Below are 18,623 nucleotides of genomic sequence, written 5' to 3'. Positions count from 1 at the left end.
GTAGCCAAAGGAAATTGGTATGTACTATTAACCAATCAACATGTTGACCTAGGAAGAGATTGAAGTAGATATATACCTCTGGGCAAATGAGCATAAAATCAAGTATGGCCAGAGATTCCTAGCTGCTGCCTGCTTCTTTTATGCTTTCAGCACCTTATTGTTGTAGTAGCAATGACTTGTGCCGGGCCCAGGTTCCCATAGGCCTAAAGCTGATAACATTTATAGTAGTTGAGTGCACATAGATTTTTGACCATCAAGTGCTACATTCACAGGCACACACTTTAGATGCAGACTCATGAGATGATGAATTCAGAGGTTCTTCAATTAAAGTAGCTACTTTAAGCCGTATGTCTTGTGCTCATATTTGACACAGGCACAGCCACAACTTTCAGCATGTACTTTTCTTGCCAAAAGAGAACTGTGGCTCATAGGCATATGCAAATTTCCAACTGTGTGTGCCTATTGACAGTTCAGTAATCAAAAAACAGCACATGCTAGAGATCACTCTTTCAACTTTAGTGCATGAAAAGGAAAGTTTTCATTTCAGGGCATATTTAATGTTGTATGAAGTGTTGTTAAAATAAATATGCGAAGAAATAATGCTTAATCTTTTCTTGAAAAATGCTTTTGGTGCTTAATTCTTAATGAATGCACACATACCATTTTGTTTTTATGTGTTTATTGTCACATTTCACAAACATTTATTATTTATTTATTTATTAATTTTTCTCTGAAATATTCCTCCATACTGGAAATTTTTTTTTTGTTCTTTATTTCGCCTCATACAATTTCTTGTATTAGGAATTTGTTAGTCTTCACATACCCCTTGGGGTCAGAGCGCAGGGTCAGCCATTGTACAGCGCCCCTGGAGCAATTACAGGTTAAGGGTCTTGCTCAAGGGCCCAGCAGAGTAGGATCTCTTTTGGCAGTGACGGGGATTCGAACCGGCAACCTTCTGGATACCAGCACAGATCCTTAGCCTCAGAGTCACCACTCCACCCAATTTATTTAGCAGCTCTCAGACGGTGTTGACCAAAGCACTCAATGTTCAGGCAGTTCTCAGCTCTTGCGCTTATGCTATTGTATTGTAGCTTGGATGACTCATCCATTGAGATCTCTTGGTGGCTCTATTCTTCCTGCTGCTGTTGCGATCAGCTCCATGTCTGATTTTATAAAGCTGGTTCAAAATATAGTTCTGCCCCTGAGAAACTGCACTTGTCTCCTTTCATGGGATTATTAAGAGCTGTTAAGAGCCCGAACTGTGTTTCTAATGTATAAAGTCTGCTAGTGGACAGTTGATTAACGCATTTATGTATATGTGCTGAGCAGCTCGTGTGATGCTTATTTAGAAGGTTTATGCTGGCTCTCATCTTTAACATCACAGATTTCACCTATTCAATACTCAGCTTACAAAATCAGAATATACACTAGTTGAGAAAGCATAGATCTGTATGACATTATTAATTTTATTGTCTTAAATCTAAAAAGATAACCAAAATAAATACTTAATACTACTACTACATAATATAATGCTTCCCAACAATGGTTAGGAGAGCTAAATGGAGCAGTTTAAGTAGCTTTAAAAGTATGAGAGACTGGAGATGCTTGTTGTCTCAGCTCTGATGTTGGCACTTGCCTACTGTCTCTCATCTCCTATGTACAGTATCATGTATTTGATGACAAGAAAATTAGATTATCAGCAAACTATGTAAAGACAGCTGAAAAACTATATGTAGCAGAGACCCAGGAAGTGTAACTGGTGGATATTGTGACATATAGTTGATATTAATTTAGTCTCTGTAATATCATCCTATACCAGGGATACAATAGGAGAATTCTGGTACAGTCTTGCTAATTGCAATGAGAATTTTTGTTTGATATTGACTGATTACTGTTCCACATATTTTAAAGTATGTGGGTGAAACAGTAAGAACTGTGAATCAATAATAAAATGTCTGACAGTAATTTTTGATATCAATGCTGTGGTCAGTTAGGTGATTACAAAAATTGGTCAAATTCCCAAGCTTTGGTGGAAAACAATAGAATGTCTTTAACACTTTAAATCCAAACAGTCCTCAATCAAAACTGGTAGAGGAACCAGTTCATACAATTAAATGTCTCAGAATAAATTCTTGAGAAAAGGCAAGTCATTTTAATAAAAATCTTTTAGTGTATCGTAATTAACAACTTGGATAGAGCTTCTAAAAAAGATGTATTTTAATAAGACTAATATGATCAAACCAGTCAATGAAGGAAGACCCACTAAAATTTGTTACAGAAGTAGACAACCTGCATCTTTCCCTCAACCACCTGCTATACTTTCTTCTTTCTAGAATGTACCTGTAAAGAGCAGTGTAGTGCTGGATATGCATTCTGACAGGCCACTGCAACAATATTTGATTAGTGGTCCGTAGTGATGAGCAAACTCCATGGTGCTCACTCTGCCTTGAGTTTCGAAGAAATCATGGAAGTATTTGTGAATATCGCTGAACCCCGAGAAATGCTTTGAAGTCAATCGGGAAGGACTAACTGTATTAGATTTGACTGGATTATAATGGTGCAATCATTTTTAAAATGTCCCTGACGGCTAGGGAAACGTCTGCCAAGTACAGTATATAGGACCAATTATTCTGGCCAAAAAGTTGACCTGAGCTGTGGGACAGCAGTGCTATTCACTGCTCCACTATGCCTTTGTGAGATCAAAGAAGAAAGAACACAGCCAGAGATGCACAATCATATATTTCGTCAAAACAAAGTGGAAATGCCAAAATCGTAGGCAGAAAATTCAAAGTGGCTTGTCCTGACTGAAGCCGCTGGTTTGTTAGTTAGTTTTTGAAGTCGCATTGAAGGCTCTCTAAACTGTCTGTGCAGATGCTTTGTATTTTTTCTTTTATCAATAAGAGAAATGTCTTGTAAATAGTAATAAATCCTTTGCCATTATTGTTATTTCATATGTCAGGGGGAGCTTTAGGCTCCTTCAAGGCTTGTTTTTTATCTCCATGTGGCTAATTAAGTGTGCATTGGGCACACACCTCCTTCTCTTATACGGATGTGGAATTCGTAGATCGACCTGCACATCTGCCGACAAGCAAAGACAACTCGTTATTTATGCTGTATATGTTTTATAAAAATATTTTTTTGAAAACCTGCATTATTTGCTTATCTGTTCTACTACTAACTAAGTCACACAGAGTCTCTAATGCAAATGATCTGCATTATATACCGAGGGGGTGGTCCCATCCAATGTTGGCTGTTACAGCTCCAGGAGACATTGTGCTGGCCTTGCAAAGTATTATGGGGACCTGGGGAAAAAGGTTTTCCTAAACTGGCCAAATTATCTGTAAATAATTTGACGAACAAGGGCAAACATGAATGCAGCCAATTCATTGCGAGTAATGCTTTGGCGAAATTTGCTGATTAGCACTAGTTGTCAGTGCATAAACGTTGCTGGTTATAGAACAGAACAGAAATTCACTTTTTGTGAGTTACTTCTTATTGTGGGAGAAGATGTTGAGTAACTCAGAACTGGCAACATTAAAACTAAGTAATTAGTTAAAGAAGTTTACTTTTATTAGCATACACAGGCACAAGTTTGGTCGTAACTAAATTCAGTTGTTAGAATAGAATAAGATTTCATTGAGTGGCATCTAATAGGGGTCATTTAACTGGCATAAGCAAAACACCTGGGTGCCATTTTAGTAGTCTGGATCTTATTTTTCAGCTTGGGGCACTGCTTCAAACCACCATTTTTGAGCATGGTGTGTAAGAAACTGAAAACATGCCTTCTTTTTTAATATTTGGACTTAATAATTTTTTTTTTTTAAATATAAAGACCAGGGTTTGTTTCTGCCTTGCACCGTATGCTACCTGGGATAAACTCCAACAGACCCCCATGACCATGTTCAGGACTGAGCCGGTTAGAAAATGACTGACTGACTGAAAAGATCAGAACCGGTTAATCCATTAGCCCACTTTGGTTCTATCTGAGGGCTGCCATTGATGAAAGTTAAGGGGCACGTGCTCCAGACATAGAGGGGGGCTTCACCCTGACAGGTCGCTGAAGTCTAGTAATACTGACTACACGCTATGGACAACAAGGGGTGTCATCTGTCCAACCAGCCTAGGCCTCAAAATGGACTTCAACCCGCACTGGTAAAGACAATATGCAAAACATTGTTAATTGACATATTACACTGATGGGATTTGGGGTTTGAATGGTTTGCGTTATCAGCACAATCATAGGTTAGCGTCAAAATGAACTGAAATATTAAAAAGGCCGAGTGTACTCATATCAGACATGCTTATTTATTTTTATGTAGATCATGTAACTCAAGTTTGACCATCAGCTAAACCAGCATTCCTCATACACCAATATCTTTTTTAAGATTACATTACAATATGGAAACATTGACTATATTTTAATTGACAAAGCTGTTCCATCTGTCCTTTTAGTGTGTCTTTAAAAACCTGTTAAAAGCTCTTCCATCTTATAAGTATATTCATTCACAGTTAAATGAATCCTGGCCTATCTGTGGTAATAAACAAATTTGCATCTTGGTTCTTAAAAAGCTAGAAATAATTATAATTATATAACAAGAACCATATTTTGGGTGGCACGGTGGCACAGTGGGTAGCGCTGCTGCATCACAGTTAGGAAACCCGGGTTCGCTTCCCGGGTCCTCCCTGCGTGGAGTTTGCATGTTCTCTCCATGTATGCGTGGGTTTCCTCCGGGTACTCTGGTTTCCTCCCACTGTCCAAAGACATGCAGGTTAGGTGGATTGGCGATTCCAAATTGTGCTTGGTGTGTGTGTGTGCGTGCCCTGCGGTGGGCTGGCACCCTGCCCGGGGTTTGTTTCCTGCCTTGTGCCCTGTGTTGGCTGGGATTGGCTCCAGCAGACCCCCGTGACCCTGTAGTTAGAATATAGCGGGTTGGGTAATGGATGGATGGGACCATATTTTACCAAGTGTACTGGATAACTTCCAGCACACAATGTTTCCTTCATTAATGAAAATTATTGCTTATTGTAAGATGTGTATATCCCTTTGCAAAATACACCTGCTTTTCTTAAAGAGTTTCTATGACTTAAAAAAATGAATCTGGCTAGTGACATTTGTCAAATGCATCCATTCAGAAGCTAGGATTTATTTTCAGAGTACGAGTAGAAAATCTAACGGTACCACACAGAGCATTTTTTTATAACTGTACACAATTTGTTATTCAATGCTAATCCATAGCAGCAGACAATAAAATCACAAGGAAACTCCTACTGGCATCATCAAATGAAACGTTTAACTGTCATTTCCTTTAAAGTTGCATATTAAAATCAAACAAACAACATAATTGTTTTATGGAAATAATTTTGCTATTTATGTTGAATTTTCTGTCAGAGAATAAACAATGATTTAGACTGTTAATGGATGCGGAAGCACAGAGAAGAAAAGCATTTCATTCTTTACAAAGCAAAGAACTTCACAGTATGTCAATTGTATTGCCCAGTATTTTACATTTTTTCATGTATTGTAAGAATACAAGATGAGTTATATAAAACACAAACTTATGCACAAAATCTTTTCAAACCAATTTTTATCTTGAAGGATAATTATTGCATACCCTCAACTTCCATTTCACAAACCCCTTATTATATTTTGAAAACAGTACATTTTTTTGCTATGCAGTTCATTTCCTTTGAAGCTAATAACTTAAGACATTTTTCATAATGTTAAACTGTATTTTATATACTAAGTAAAGTATGTTACTCAAAAACAGCATACAATGGATTAACTACCCTTCAACACATTTTTTGTGCTGTTATCTTGAAACATATTGCAAAGAAGATTGAATCCCTAATTTACCTTATTCTCCAGTTAAGGTTTTTGATTTATTCATACTTACACAAGAAAACATAAGTCCCATTGCATCCATATAGACTAGAGCAAAATGCATGGAAAATATCATTTTAAAATTTCACAAAAGTCAGACACATTTGTGTAATTTGAAAACAATCTTTTGGTAAATTTTCTACCAATTAACAAGTTTTGTTGCATATTCACCATACTTTCAAAAACAATCACTTATACCCTGATACTTACCTTCTGGGATGTTTTATGTTTAAAAAGCCATAGGCCATTGTGGGCTAAGAAATTCCTAGACTTGTTTGTTTAGGTCTTTACTACAGTTATGGGTGTCTCTCATTGGCTCAGTTCTTTTTCCGGCACCTTCTGTCATATTTACTGCATATAATGTATATACGTATTGATTTTTTTCCCTCAAAAATTTGTCCTCTCAGCTATGGTGTCATTGGCATACTTGACAAAGGAAGAGTGGTAATTGCTTTTTTCTTAAATTAGTGGTATACATCCATCCATCCATCCATCCATTTTCCAACCCGCTGAATCCAAACACAGGGTCACGGGGGTCTGCTGGAGCCAATCCCAGCCAACACAGGGCACAAGGCAGGAACCAATCCCAGGCAGGGTGCCAACCCACCGCAGTAGTGGTATACAGTGTAAAATAAAAAATGAGACTGCACAATACCTTGAGGAGCCCCAGTCTTTGAATGAATAGCCTTTGAAAAGCAGTATGTGCTCTGTCTGTAAACAATTTAAAAGAAATTCCAAAATCCATAATGTAATATTTGGATTAATATTTATATTGATTAATTAATCGATTAATATGAGGCCTGAGTAGAATTTAATATTAATTATATTTATATAGTACTTTCCAAAAATATTAAAAATGCTTTATATAGACAGAGATGAACCGCTTTGACCACCACCAATATGGAGCATCTACTGGATAATGCGACAGCAGCCATTCCTGTTCCCTTATGCTCACCACACATGAGCTATTAGGCGGTGAAAGGGGTTGAAAGATAGTTACTAATAAGGAATAGTAGATCATTAGGGGGCCAGAATGTCCAGGCCATCATTGGACCCCCCCCCCCCCCCCCTACTCTTTTCAAAAAAATGCCCAAGGATCTTTAATGATTACAAAGAGTAAGGACCTCAATTTTACATCTCATCCAAAGGACATGACTAATTATTTCAGCAAAGTGTCCATTTCATTGCATTGGAGCCTTGGGATCCACACACAGACCACAGGGTAGCAGAACCCACAACCTCACCAACACCTCTTCCAGCAGCAATCCAAGATTTTCCTAGATGATCTCCCATCCAAGTACTGGCTGGATCCAAACATGCTTAACTTCAGGTGGATTACCAGATCTGTGCAGGTGGCATTGCTGCTGGTAACTACATTCAGTAAACAATTCTGTGACATGAGAAATAGGCTTGTCTAGAAGGGAGTAGATATTATAAAAGATAAGCAGCAACATGTACTCTACACATCTGATTGGACAGTATGCAAATTAGTGGTTAACTTGAAAAGGCATACAATGTATCATTCAGATATTTTATTATTCTTTTATCTTATAGTAAGTGAGACTCTTTGTCTTGCTAATTTTCAAAACTGATGTAATGATTAAATTTTCTCTAACTCAGGCACAATAACACAGTTTTGTGGACTATTTAAAAAGCAAAATATAAACTGGACATAGTTACCTGAAACATGTCTCTGTCCAGAAATATCCCCTGGCTCCTCTGTATTGATGGTTTTGATCAACTGCAGAGATTTGCCAGCTTCAGCTCTATTGAGTTTGTTGGAGAAATGGTCATTTTGTATACTTGCACTGGTGACATTATTGGCTCTATTCACAAAATTAGGAAGTGACGCATAGACAAATAAAGCTACTTACGGTTAGTTACCCAGCAATGCATTGTGCCAGCTCTCTCTTTTCACTTCTAAAAAAATCCATTTTAGAGATGAAAAAAAGCATTACACAACCAAAACATCAAAAGTGGAAGAAGGCTATAAATATTTTGTAGATGAGTTCTTTTGTAATGACCAATGCAAGTTTGTGAAATTTCTTATGCAAGCATGCTACCAATTTCAGCTAACCACTTTATTCATACTTGGTTAGCTCGCTTTGATTCAACAGCCAAATGAGGTAAATCAGCTGTTATATAAATTAACCATATGAAATCTATGTTTACCTAGTGACCATTTATCTTTGTATTGTTTGAAACATTTTTTCAGGTTTTTTGTATATTAGTTATTACATTGATGATACAAGATGAGACAAGGAAGTTGCAAGAAGGTTTGGGGCAGCCACCTGTATAATTTGTCCTGGCTGCAAAAGAGTTAAATTGGGAGTACATTGTGTACAGATATGAGTTCAAAACAGAACTGATTTAAGGAGGCAAAGATGGTGGTTTTAAGGGAGAGCAGAGGAAGTGAGGTCACCAGGGTGGAATTTCCCGTAATCGGTCTGCAGTGGAAAGAGAGAAAGTACACTCTGCCACCCCTGGTCTTTCATGGAATTACCCTTCAGGCCCTTTAGCTGCCTCCCGTGTGCATGTGTGTAACACATTCCAGCCAACAACATGCACAAACAAACGACATTAGATGCGTTTTAAACCTACAATTCAGAATATTCAAAGAATTTAATTTCCGTTAGGTTAATTTGCATATACTCACCAGGATGTTCCATTGAGACTAGACATGCTGTGACATTTTCCACGAGGGCCAGCTCTCACATAGGCATTTGTCCTATATCAGGCAGATTCTCATGTTGATAGTATATCAAAGTTGTCCCAACTAAAAAGTCTTGCCACAGCAACAATCTTAAAATCTAATGAGTACATAAAGTTGATGTGCTGCCTTAAGTACCGACTATTAACACACATGCTGCAACAGCATATACAAAAGTTTAGTCCTTCATCTGTTTTGCGTCTCTGTGATTCATCAGTGATTTTGTTTTGAATTTGAACACAAAGAATCACTACAGAAGCTTGTGTTTTGTGATTCCTTCATTGTCTTAGATAAGCAAAAGAGAGTTTTCCTGTAGATGACAGCTTCTGGAAATAAAAATGTGGATGCGTGAAAGAGCTAATTGCTGAACCTTGTGACCCTATTAGTTAAGCAATAAATGTCATTTGGTGCTGTCTCTTTGCCATATAGAAAGTGGATCATGCTACTCACCCATGTTTTAGCCATGTTTTTAGACATCCTGTTATGTTTAAAGTGATAAAGAAGGCAGCATCAGATTTTCAGTTACAAATACTGAAAAGCATAGCCACACATCTAGTATATATATATGTATATATACAGTAATCCCTCCTCCATTGCAGGGGTTGCGTTCCAGAGCCACCCGCGAAATAAGAAAATCCGTGAAGTAGAAACCATATGTTTATATGGTTATTTTTATATTGTCATGCTTGGGTCACAGATTTGCGCAGAAACACAGGAGGTTGTAGAGAGACAGGAACGTTATTCAAACACTGCAAACAAACATTTGTCTCTTTTTCAAAAGTTTAAACTGTGCTCCATGACAAGACAGAGATGACAGTTCAGTCTCACAATTAAAAGAATGCAAACATATCTTCCTCTTCAAAGGAGCAAACAAATCAATAGGGCTGTTTGCTTTTAAGTATGCGAAGCACCGCGGCACAAAGCTGTTGAAGGCGGCAGCTCACACCCCCTCCGTCAGGAGCAGAGAGAGAGAGAGAAAGACAGATAGAAAAAATCAATACGTGCCCTTCGTGCTTTTAAGTATGCGAAGCACCGTGCTGCATGTCGCTTCACGAAGCAGCTGCACAGAAGGTAGCCAACGTGAAGATAATCTTTCAGCATTTTTAGACGCGCGTCGGTATCGTCTAGGTGTGCGAAAAGCCCCCCTGCTCAATCCCTCTACGTCAGGATCAGAAAAAGTCAGCGCGAGAGAGAGAGAGAAAAGTAAGCTGGGTAGCTTCTCAGCCATCTGCCAATAGCGTCCCTTGTATGAAATCAACTGGGCAAACCAACTGAGGAAGCATGTACCAGAAATTAAAAGACCCATTGTCCGCAGAAACCCGCGAAGCAGCGAAAAGTCCGCGATATATATTTAAATATGCTTACATATAAAATCCGCGATGGAGTGAAGCCGCGAAAGGCGAAGCACGATATAGCGAGGGATCACTGTATATATATATATATATATATACTGTATAACTATTTTATGATACGTGATTCGTTTTTTCTCCCTTTGTGGATCTCCAACTGCAAATATATATATATATATATATATAGTGGGAAGCAGCCCAGACACAGACAGGCGGACATGTTCATGTCACCCAACACACGTTTATTTACACTATTTACACAGAATATGAAGTGTACAACCCAGTGCCACAGCACCAATCACCCCACAAGTCCAGGCCAACACACACTGCCTTTCCTCTCTTCAGGCCGCCTCTTTCCTCTCCCAGACCTCACCCTCTTCCACCCGACTCCAGCCCTGAATGAAGGGAGGCGGCCCCTTTTATTGTCCCCCGGATGTGCTCCAGGTGTGCTCTGGCAATCTTCCACCGACACGCCCCAGTGTGGCGGAAGTGCCGGCTGCATTCCCGGAAGCACTCCGGGTGTCCCTGCTCCTCTTCCCCCCAGAACTTCCTGGTGTGGCAGAAGTGCTGAGGTCCAGGGCTCTCCAGGCATTGGGGCTGCAAAGCTCTGTTACCGTGGTCCCCACAGCAACCAGGGTGGTCGCCCCCTCGTGGTTTGGAGGAGGCATGAACCCTCCTCCAGTCCTCTTGGGTGTCCCAGCTGGGTACCACCCCCAGCCGCGTGTCACAATATATATAAAATGTCTGTCTGTATGCATGTCTGTCCCCTTTTCACGAGAGAACTACTTAACGGATTTAGATCAGGTCTTTTTCTATAATTTGCTTGAGCATTCTGTTTGATTTTACGACGTTGCTCATCACACTAAGTATAATAGTTCGCTTGTGGGACCAATTTATTTGCACGAATCAGGGCAGGGCCCTCCTCACTCATGCGCCAGCCTCCATTTCAGTCACTCTTCTTCTGACCATGTGTTGGAGCATACCTTGCCTCTGCTTAGCTAGCGATACCTGTTTGTTCAACAGATATTATCAACGTTTGATGTTTTTGAGAGAGAGGTCAGAGTTACATGTGTTTTAGAAGGTAGCTGCTGATTGCCACAGATATAACAGCCACATGCTTTTCTCCTCATACGGGGGACGCTGTCCTTCAGAGCTGAACACGATCAGATACAGTGCCAATGTTTGACGTTGAATTACATTTTTTTTATTTCATTTTTAAAGTTTGTCCTGTTTCACTTCTACTTGGGCGAAGCTGCGGGGGACAGACTGAAGCTCTTTTAATTGGTACCCCCCATCAACTTTGTTCCTCCGTAAATTGTATTTCCTTTTCTGGTCATACCATTACTTTCTCCCCTTCTCTTACTAATTTGGGTGTCAAATTAGACTTTCATTTGCCATTTGATATGCATGTCCATCACCTCTGTAAAATTGCATTCCTTCATCTTCGAAACATAGCCAAACTCCATCCCTGTCTTTCCTTTGTGATGCTGAAAAGCTGGTTCATGCCTTTTTCTCCTCCAGGCTGGACTATTGTAATGAACTCCACATCGGGATCCCCAGTAAGAGCCTTCAAAAGCTCCAACAAATCCAAAATAGTGCTGCAAGGATCCTAAAGAGGGTGCGGAAATATGAAAATATTTCACCAATCCTTCATTCACTTCATTGGCTCCCTATTCACCTCCGTATTGAATACAAACTTTGTTTGCTCACTTACCAGTTTATTCATGGAAATGCTCCACAATACCTTAAGGAACTTCTTATATTACAATCCACCACAAGAAACCTTCGTCTTGCAAATACCTATCACCTTCGCCCACCAATGACCAAACTTCGTACAATGGGTGACCGAGCTTTGCAGTTGCTGTTCCACAGCTCTGGAATGCCCTACCAGAGAACTTGAGAACACAGCAGATTGTGGGCTGTTTTAAGAAACAGCTAAAGACTTTTCTATTTAGGAAAGCATTTTAACAAAATTGTCTCTAATTATTGTTTTCTCTTTGTTTTTATTTTGTTGTCTTTGTTTATTTTTTTTCATGTAGCACTTTGAGGTTTACTACAAATATAAAGTGCCTTGTAAATAAAATGAATTATTATTATTATTATTATATATATTTACAATTATGCTTATTCAGACAGGTCATGCAAACTCTAAAGTTAGTGGCTTCATATCTTACTTTTGAAATATCTTCTCACTTTTCTAAACAGTGAAACAACATTTTATAGTACACATGAATTATTAAATTACCTGTGATACATTTAAAAGGCTGCTGATTTCATAACCAAGGTCATAAAGAAGCTTCACTTATTTTTCTATTAACAAAGTTATGATATCCTCAATGTGTTGCTAATCCTTTTCTTTGGTACTTTTTGTTAGGTTTAGTGTGATTGAACTAATAACCTTCAATGTAAAAATATAAGACTAAGAAAATCTGAAAGGGGCGAACAGTTTACAAAATAACAGAAACTCATTGACATCACATTAATCCAACTACCCTGAAGCAAATGGCATGGTTGATAAATCAAGGTACATTATGTATCACAATGGAGTCTTACGAAAGCATGCCATTTTAACATAAATCGTCTGGTATGTCATATTATTTTTTTTGAATCTTAAGAATTTTTTTTAACGTCCTGAATAGCAAGTGTTTCAAAAGGCTGTTTTCTACATTGTTTTTGTTTTTGCTAGGACAGATGGTGACTCACCTCTCTACTGTAATGAAAAGAGTAGATAAAAAAAAGTGAATCAATAGTGAACTGAAGGGACGATCTGTGATTTTAAATGATGATATGTAGAGTTGAGGATTGAAAAGTAAAACTTCATTTGGGTGGCTTAACTCTATTTTATTGGCCCAAATTGTGTTTCTAAGTTATAGGTTAAAGAAAATTGTAATATCAATGTTTAAAAAAAATACATGACTGTGACTCTTGATCAGACCTTGGCAGTGCTGACAATAACAGATGGATTGAACAAGCTGGGCACAGAAGAAAAACAGGGAATGACCTTCACATAATCTGTGCTGAATTTCTGCTTTGAACAGTTAGGTTGCTGTATTTATTGCAATTTCAGTGCTTGTTTCATTACAATATTATACAATTTTTCATAATGGCGTAATAATATCAATCTCAGCTCCGCTCCTTGTGTATTTTGACAGTCCATGAATTAGCAAACATAATATGATATTATATTAGTAACAACCACTAGTGCCGGTGTTTCTCATTGTTGTGTTTCCCAGCCTTGCATTGCACATATTTCCATGGAAATTTTATTTAAACATCAAACTGTGCAACCAAAATGACTTAATGGTTCTTAAAGTAGGCAAATAAAGCCATGAACTGAACTGTCATGAATTGACTCCTGCAGTATTTCTAACACGCCTTGTCTTTAAATCTCTCTAGAAATGAAACCTATTTCAGTTTTCATATAACCAAAGCTTAAAAGATAGAAAGATTGAATATATCTGTCTGCATGTATGAAAGTACTTTGCATACCTTTGCTACTTTTACTAACATTCTTAGCAAACACACTGCATGTTAGGCTTTTACATTGGTCACCCTTCTGACCGTTTCCCTGCACATTTTTTTTTATCCTAACAGGAGCACATCAGCCTGGTCTCAGCAAAGCATTTATGGAAGCAGAGAGCCCTAGAGGCAAGAGATCCTGTGGTGCATTCATCTCTTTGCTGTGATTCCTAATTGCTGTTGAGTTTAAAACTGAAGCCATTTTGGGAATGCATAACTGAACTAATTTTTTTTTGGAGTAAACACTCATCTTAAACACATTGTTTTAATACCCCATAAGATCTGCAGTAAATATATTAACAATACTGTTTTTATATAATGCCTTTTAGTAATGCGATTTAATAACTTTCGTAAACTATAAATAGTGTGTGTAAAATATGACTGTAGAATGGGTGTATCTGCAGAATGAAGTGATATGTCTTCACTTCCTTAGTACCTAGCACTTCAATTAATACTAGTAAAATTTCAGGAAATGATCAACATGAAAAAATGAAGTAAACTAAAACAATTCAATTTAATTTATGACATTTCCATTGTCAAGATCAGGGTAATATTCATGCTTATAAGTACTGCCATTATTTAAAAATATCAAACAAATGAAAACCTGATTCAGTAAAATGCAACACCCCTGTGAAGTGTTATGAAAGTTTTGTTAAGCAAATAAATCTGTGGATTAAACAAAATATTTTTGAATAATATATTAAAATAACGATAATAGTCATTTCATTTTTTCACACAATTTTCTAGAGTTACTTTTATGCAACACATTGTTAAGTGCATTGCTCATCATGGATCTGCATAGATGCATCTTTGTTGTTCTCTGTGCACTTCTAACACATCCATCGTTGTTTGTCTAAAGTGACAAATTGACTGTCAAATCTATCAAATCGGTGTGGAATTCGTAAAAGCAGTGTTAATGTTTGCAATGCACCATCTGTTGGAATGACAGATGCAATGCATTTTATTACTAAAAATGTTTGTGAGGCAGCATCTTTTGGAATGACAGAGATATAGCAACCAGACAGTTATCCATTTATCAAGGTGACTTATACTAATTTATTTGAACTACTTTAGAATGCTGTGGTTTCTAAAATGCTAAAGTGTGACAGAACAAGCATTTTGCAAAGCCGCTCATAAAAAAATACAGAAAAAGACTCTTTTAAGACCAGAAAGTACACTATAGTTACAAAGTTTGCAGATTACCATTTCCTGAACTCATAAAATTGCAACATATTTTCTTATGTTCTAAAAATGATCTCATTATTATAAGTATCTTTTTATTTCAGTAAACTGAATCTTCAATTGGAACATTATCTAACATTCCTAAAATATTCAATACAAACAATTCTATCTATCTATCTATCTATCTATCTATCTATCTATCTATCTATCTATCTATCTATCTATCTATCTATCTATCTATCTATCTATCTATCTATCTATCTATCTATCTATCTATCTATCTATCTATCTATCTTGGATGCTGCATGCAGTAATATTCTTTAAGGTTTGGTTTGTTTTTTTCATGCAGACAACTAACAAAGAGTCAAGGTAATCAATTGAAAATCTGGTCGTTGATTTTCAGGCTTGCATGTATTTCTGTATAATACCTGCCAATTTTTGGGTCGTTGTCATATTTATTTTGCCGTCTTTTTATAAGACACTGCAGCCAGAGTGGTGGTAAATGTTTTACATCCATATTAACAATTTGGTATCTATCAATAACACAATTTCGGTCAACTGCTTAAATAATGTTTATATTACAATGCATCTATTCATTTTTGTTTGGTTTAAAGTGTTGTTTTAATACAGCAAAGAAGCACACAGGTCCCTTTAAAAAAAAGGCAGGCATTTCTTTCAGCATCTCAATGAAAATGTTTTGTCACTTAACACAATGACTGTATGATCATACTTAATTTTTTTAAAATTATCCCTTACTTCTTAACATTTATTTGCCCACAAACCCCATGCTGATTAATGCTGTGTATATTGATGCAATATGACATTCCATTATTATTGTCGTCCTGTATAATATACTGTATAAAGTGTTTCTAATATTTATGTAAATCAACCAAAATTAGGGTTTTCTATGTACAGCAAGGTGAAATAAATATTTTTAGTGAACCATGTCACAAAACAGTGTCTACTAAATGACAGAATTGAGTTATATTCATTTCTACGGTATGTATAAGTTAAGAACAAAATGGGATTAAATTTATTGTTAACTGTTGCTCATACAGTTTTATTTAATAACATTTTTGGGGGGAAAGATTTTCAGTAGAAAACTCTGTTTATAATAAGTAGTAGGAAAGTGCAGAATGAATGTACATTCTTACCTAGTGCCCACAATACTCAGTTGGCAATAGTTCCCAATGAAATGTATGGCCAAATACAAATACTGTAAATATTATTTTGGTATTGATGATCTCCATAATAAATGGCTGACATTCCCACTTGAGCAGTGTTTAGTTTTCTTATGACTAGCAGCATGGGTATCCATTTGGACTGGAGGTGGGAGTGCTACTCTGCACTGTTTCTGCCAAGGCTTACTGTATCCAGGATGTCCTATCCTCTAACTCTGACAAAGACATCTTTAATGAAAAATGTTATCACTGAATATTATTTAATAATCATTTATGATTTTAAAATACATGATGATATGCATTTTAGTCTTTTTTGTCTAATGTATATGTATTCCTTTAATTTTTTCTTTCCCATTCTCGGTAACAGATTTTTTGATATAAAGGAATTCAATAAAGCAAAAAGTCTTAATTTTATTTTTGTAATTAAACTAAAAGTTATTCATTTAAAAAGGTATTTTTTTACTTTTACTGATTACATTATATCATTATTTACTTCACTATGCTGCTTTTTTTTTTAAATTTACAGTTTTGTGTCTCACCAAAACGTATCAGGTGCACAAAAAATTGAACACTAATTTAGTATGGGGCAGCCTTCACTCTGTAAATCACCACATCTTAAAGACATATAAAATATAACATTCTGTTTTTTAAGAAAATGTTACTTTTAATCTAGTTATCTTTTAAACTCTCCTCTTCAATCTTACTACATTGCTTTTTTTTTAACCATGCACTTAGGGGGTATAGATGAGCTCAGGTCTGACCCAATGAAAGTCATAGATGAAGTGGTGGAAGAATCCACTGATTGGATTTATGGTGTCATGTCCATAATCTCTGATATGGTATCACCAGACGATGATGATGATGATGATGAAGGTACAGAAATATTGCAACAGTACTCAATATCTAATTCACTTGACAGCTTCACATTTGCTCTAAAATATTACTAAAATAAATATTTTCATTTAACCTTTAAATTCATTTTAATTTGATCAAGAAGAAAGCTTCTGTTATTGTTTTTGTTATGTGAATATAGTATATCGTACATTGCCAAGTGTATATGCTCTGCCAAAAAGAATGAAATTTCTTTGGTCTAAATTTTTTTTTCTGTTAGCAGCATGCAGCCTTTTATCAAACTTCCATTTCCAATGCAAGATTTTTAGGAATACTTTAAATGACTGTAATGAATCAGTAAAGTCTATGTAAATCCTAATATTCAGCTAAATAAACTAAAAATAAAAACCTTAAATTCTTCTTATTACATATTCATTAAATTGGACATTTCTAGAAATCCCCATTCAACATTTAGTTTTATGTTACAGCATATTTTGGAATTTTGAACGTGAATCTTTTAGGTGTGTTGTCTAAGCGTACAGGAATTACAAACAAGGAAAATATTCATGCCATCTGCAAAATAAATCAATAAGTAAACAAAAAAGCAGGGCAGTGTTCATTCACTTTGTACTACATGTATTATATATAGGTAAGTATATTATATAGTTTGTTTTATTTTAACAGCAAAAAATTACAGTAAACCCATCATTAAAAATCTCCAAGAACTGTAAGTAATTCCCTCCTGGAGCAGAGAGAACTATAATTTCCAATAATTATGCAAAACATTAAAAGTTAACAAATCAAAGCTACTTGTTCTAGAGTGAAAAGGTCACATAATGTAGACAGATTTGCAAATTGTTTTTATTTCTGGCCTAACACATTTTACTACTAATTATGAATGCTTCCTATTACAAAACACACTTAAGGTCATTTAGAAGTTGGTTGCATGATTACTGTATTATGTACAAGGTTTTCTAGCTACACAGTAAATGTGAAAAGCTGAAAGAGATAGGAGGCAACTGTCCTGCGTCCATATTTACAGAGTGCTGGTTATCTTCAGCATTCAAAGAAATGGAAACAGTGTTGTGTTACGCTTACTGATTTAACTTTGAAACTGCTGGCTGCTCTTAAGAAAATATACAACACAGGGGATAACATCAGTAAATGTTTCATTCTGTTCTGGCAGAGCACTACATGTCCTATAGATGTACTCTTTTATTCATAGTCTAAAAACTTACATTTTTCAACACAGTAAACTGAATTGGCTGCTTCAGTACTTTTCTTCTCTCTTGAGATATCAGCGATCCAAAAAGTGTATGCTTTTAATGAATTTGCTATTAACTACATGTTATGGCATGTGCATACAGTGTGTAATTGGAGAACGATATCTGGAGTATTTCTTTGCATGTATTATGCCGAAAATGGCACTCTTAATTTTCAAAAAGATCTTGCATGCAATAGTTTTTCTCTACTCACTTTAAATACTTTTTATATATGTGTGTCATTTTACATAAATATTGTACTATAAACGTTGAGTGTAACAGCTTTTTGAAATACATTTTTGACATTCAGCCAATGACTGCTGTAAATCTGCAAAGTTTTTGCTTTTATTGTTCTACTATAACACATTGTATGCGATAATTGGTAAGTCATTTACTAGTTGGGAAGCTTTGAGGTGAGGAGTTCTGATGTAAGAGAGCTATTTATTACATAGATACATTTCAAAATAGTATTTGCTAGTTACTTTTTAAAATATGCTTACAATAGGATCTTTTGGCATTATGGGGTGCAATGAGTTTAATGATTTGGATGTTCAGAGAAGCCTGTTGAACATTTGATAGTTATTTAGAAATGTAAATGAAATGTTTTTTTATCCACACCTGCATCACCATAGACTTGTCGAAATCAAAAGAAATGTCCATCTAAATTTGATCCAGCTAAATTCTTTCAGCTAAATAGTACATTTTCTA

At 36.3% G+C, this 18,623-nt stretch overlaps 1 protein-coding gene across 1 annotated transcript in view; it reads left to right on the top strand.

Moving 5' to 3' along the window:
- Positions 1 to 18,623, top strand: part of trdn (triadin) — a 456,738-nt gene that overhangs the window by 92,535 nt on the left and 345,580 nt on the right. The window contains exon 3 of the mRNA XM_051924220.1: positions 16,558 to 16,695. Within this exon, the coding sequence (XP_051780180.1) occupies positions 16,558 to 16,695 (138 nt within the window). The remainder of the gene's footprint in view (positions 1 to 16,557; positions 16,696 to 18,623) is intronic.

The sequence above is a fragment of the Erpetoichthys calabaricus genome, chromosome 3 (genome assembly GCF_900747795.2).
Source record: "Erpetoichthys calabaricus chromosome 3, fErpCal1.3, whole genome shotgun sequence".
Classification (NCBI taxonomy): Eukaryota; Metazoa; Chordata; class Cladistia; order Polypteriformes; family Polypteridae; genus Erpetoichthys; species Erpetoichthys calabaricus.
Note: the sequence above shows the minus strand (reverse complement) of the source record. Positions and strands in the feature narration are given on the sequence as shown.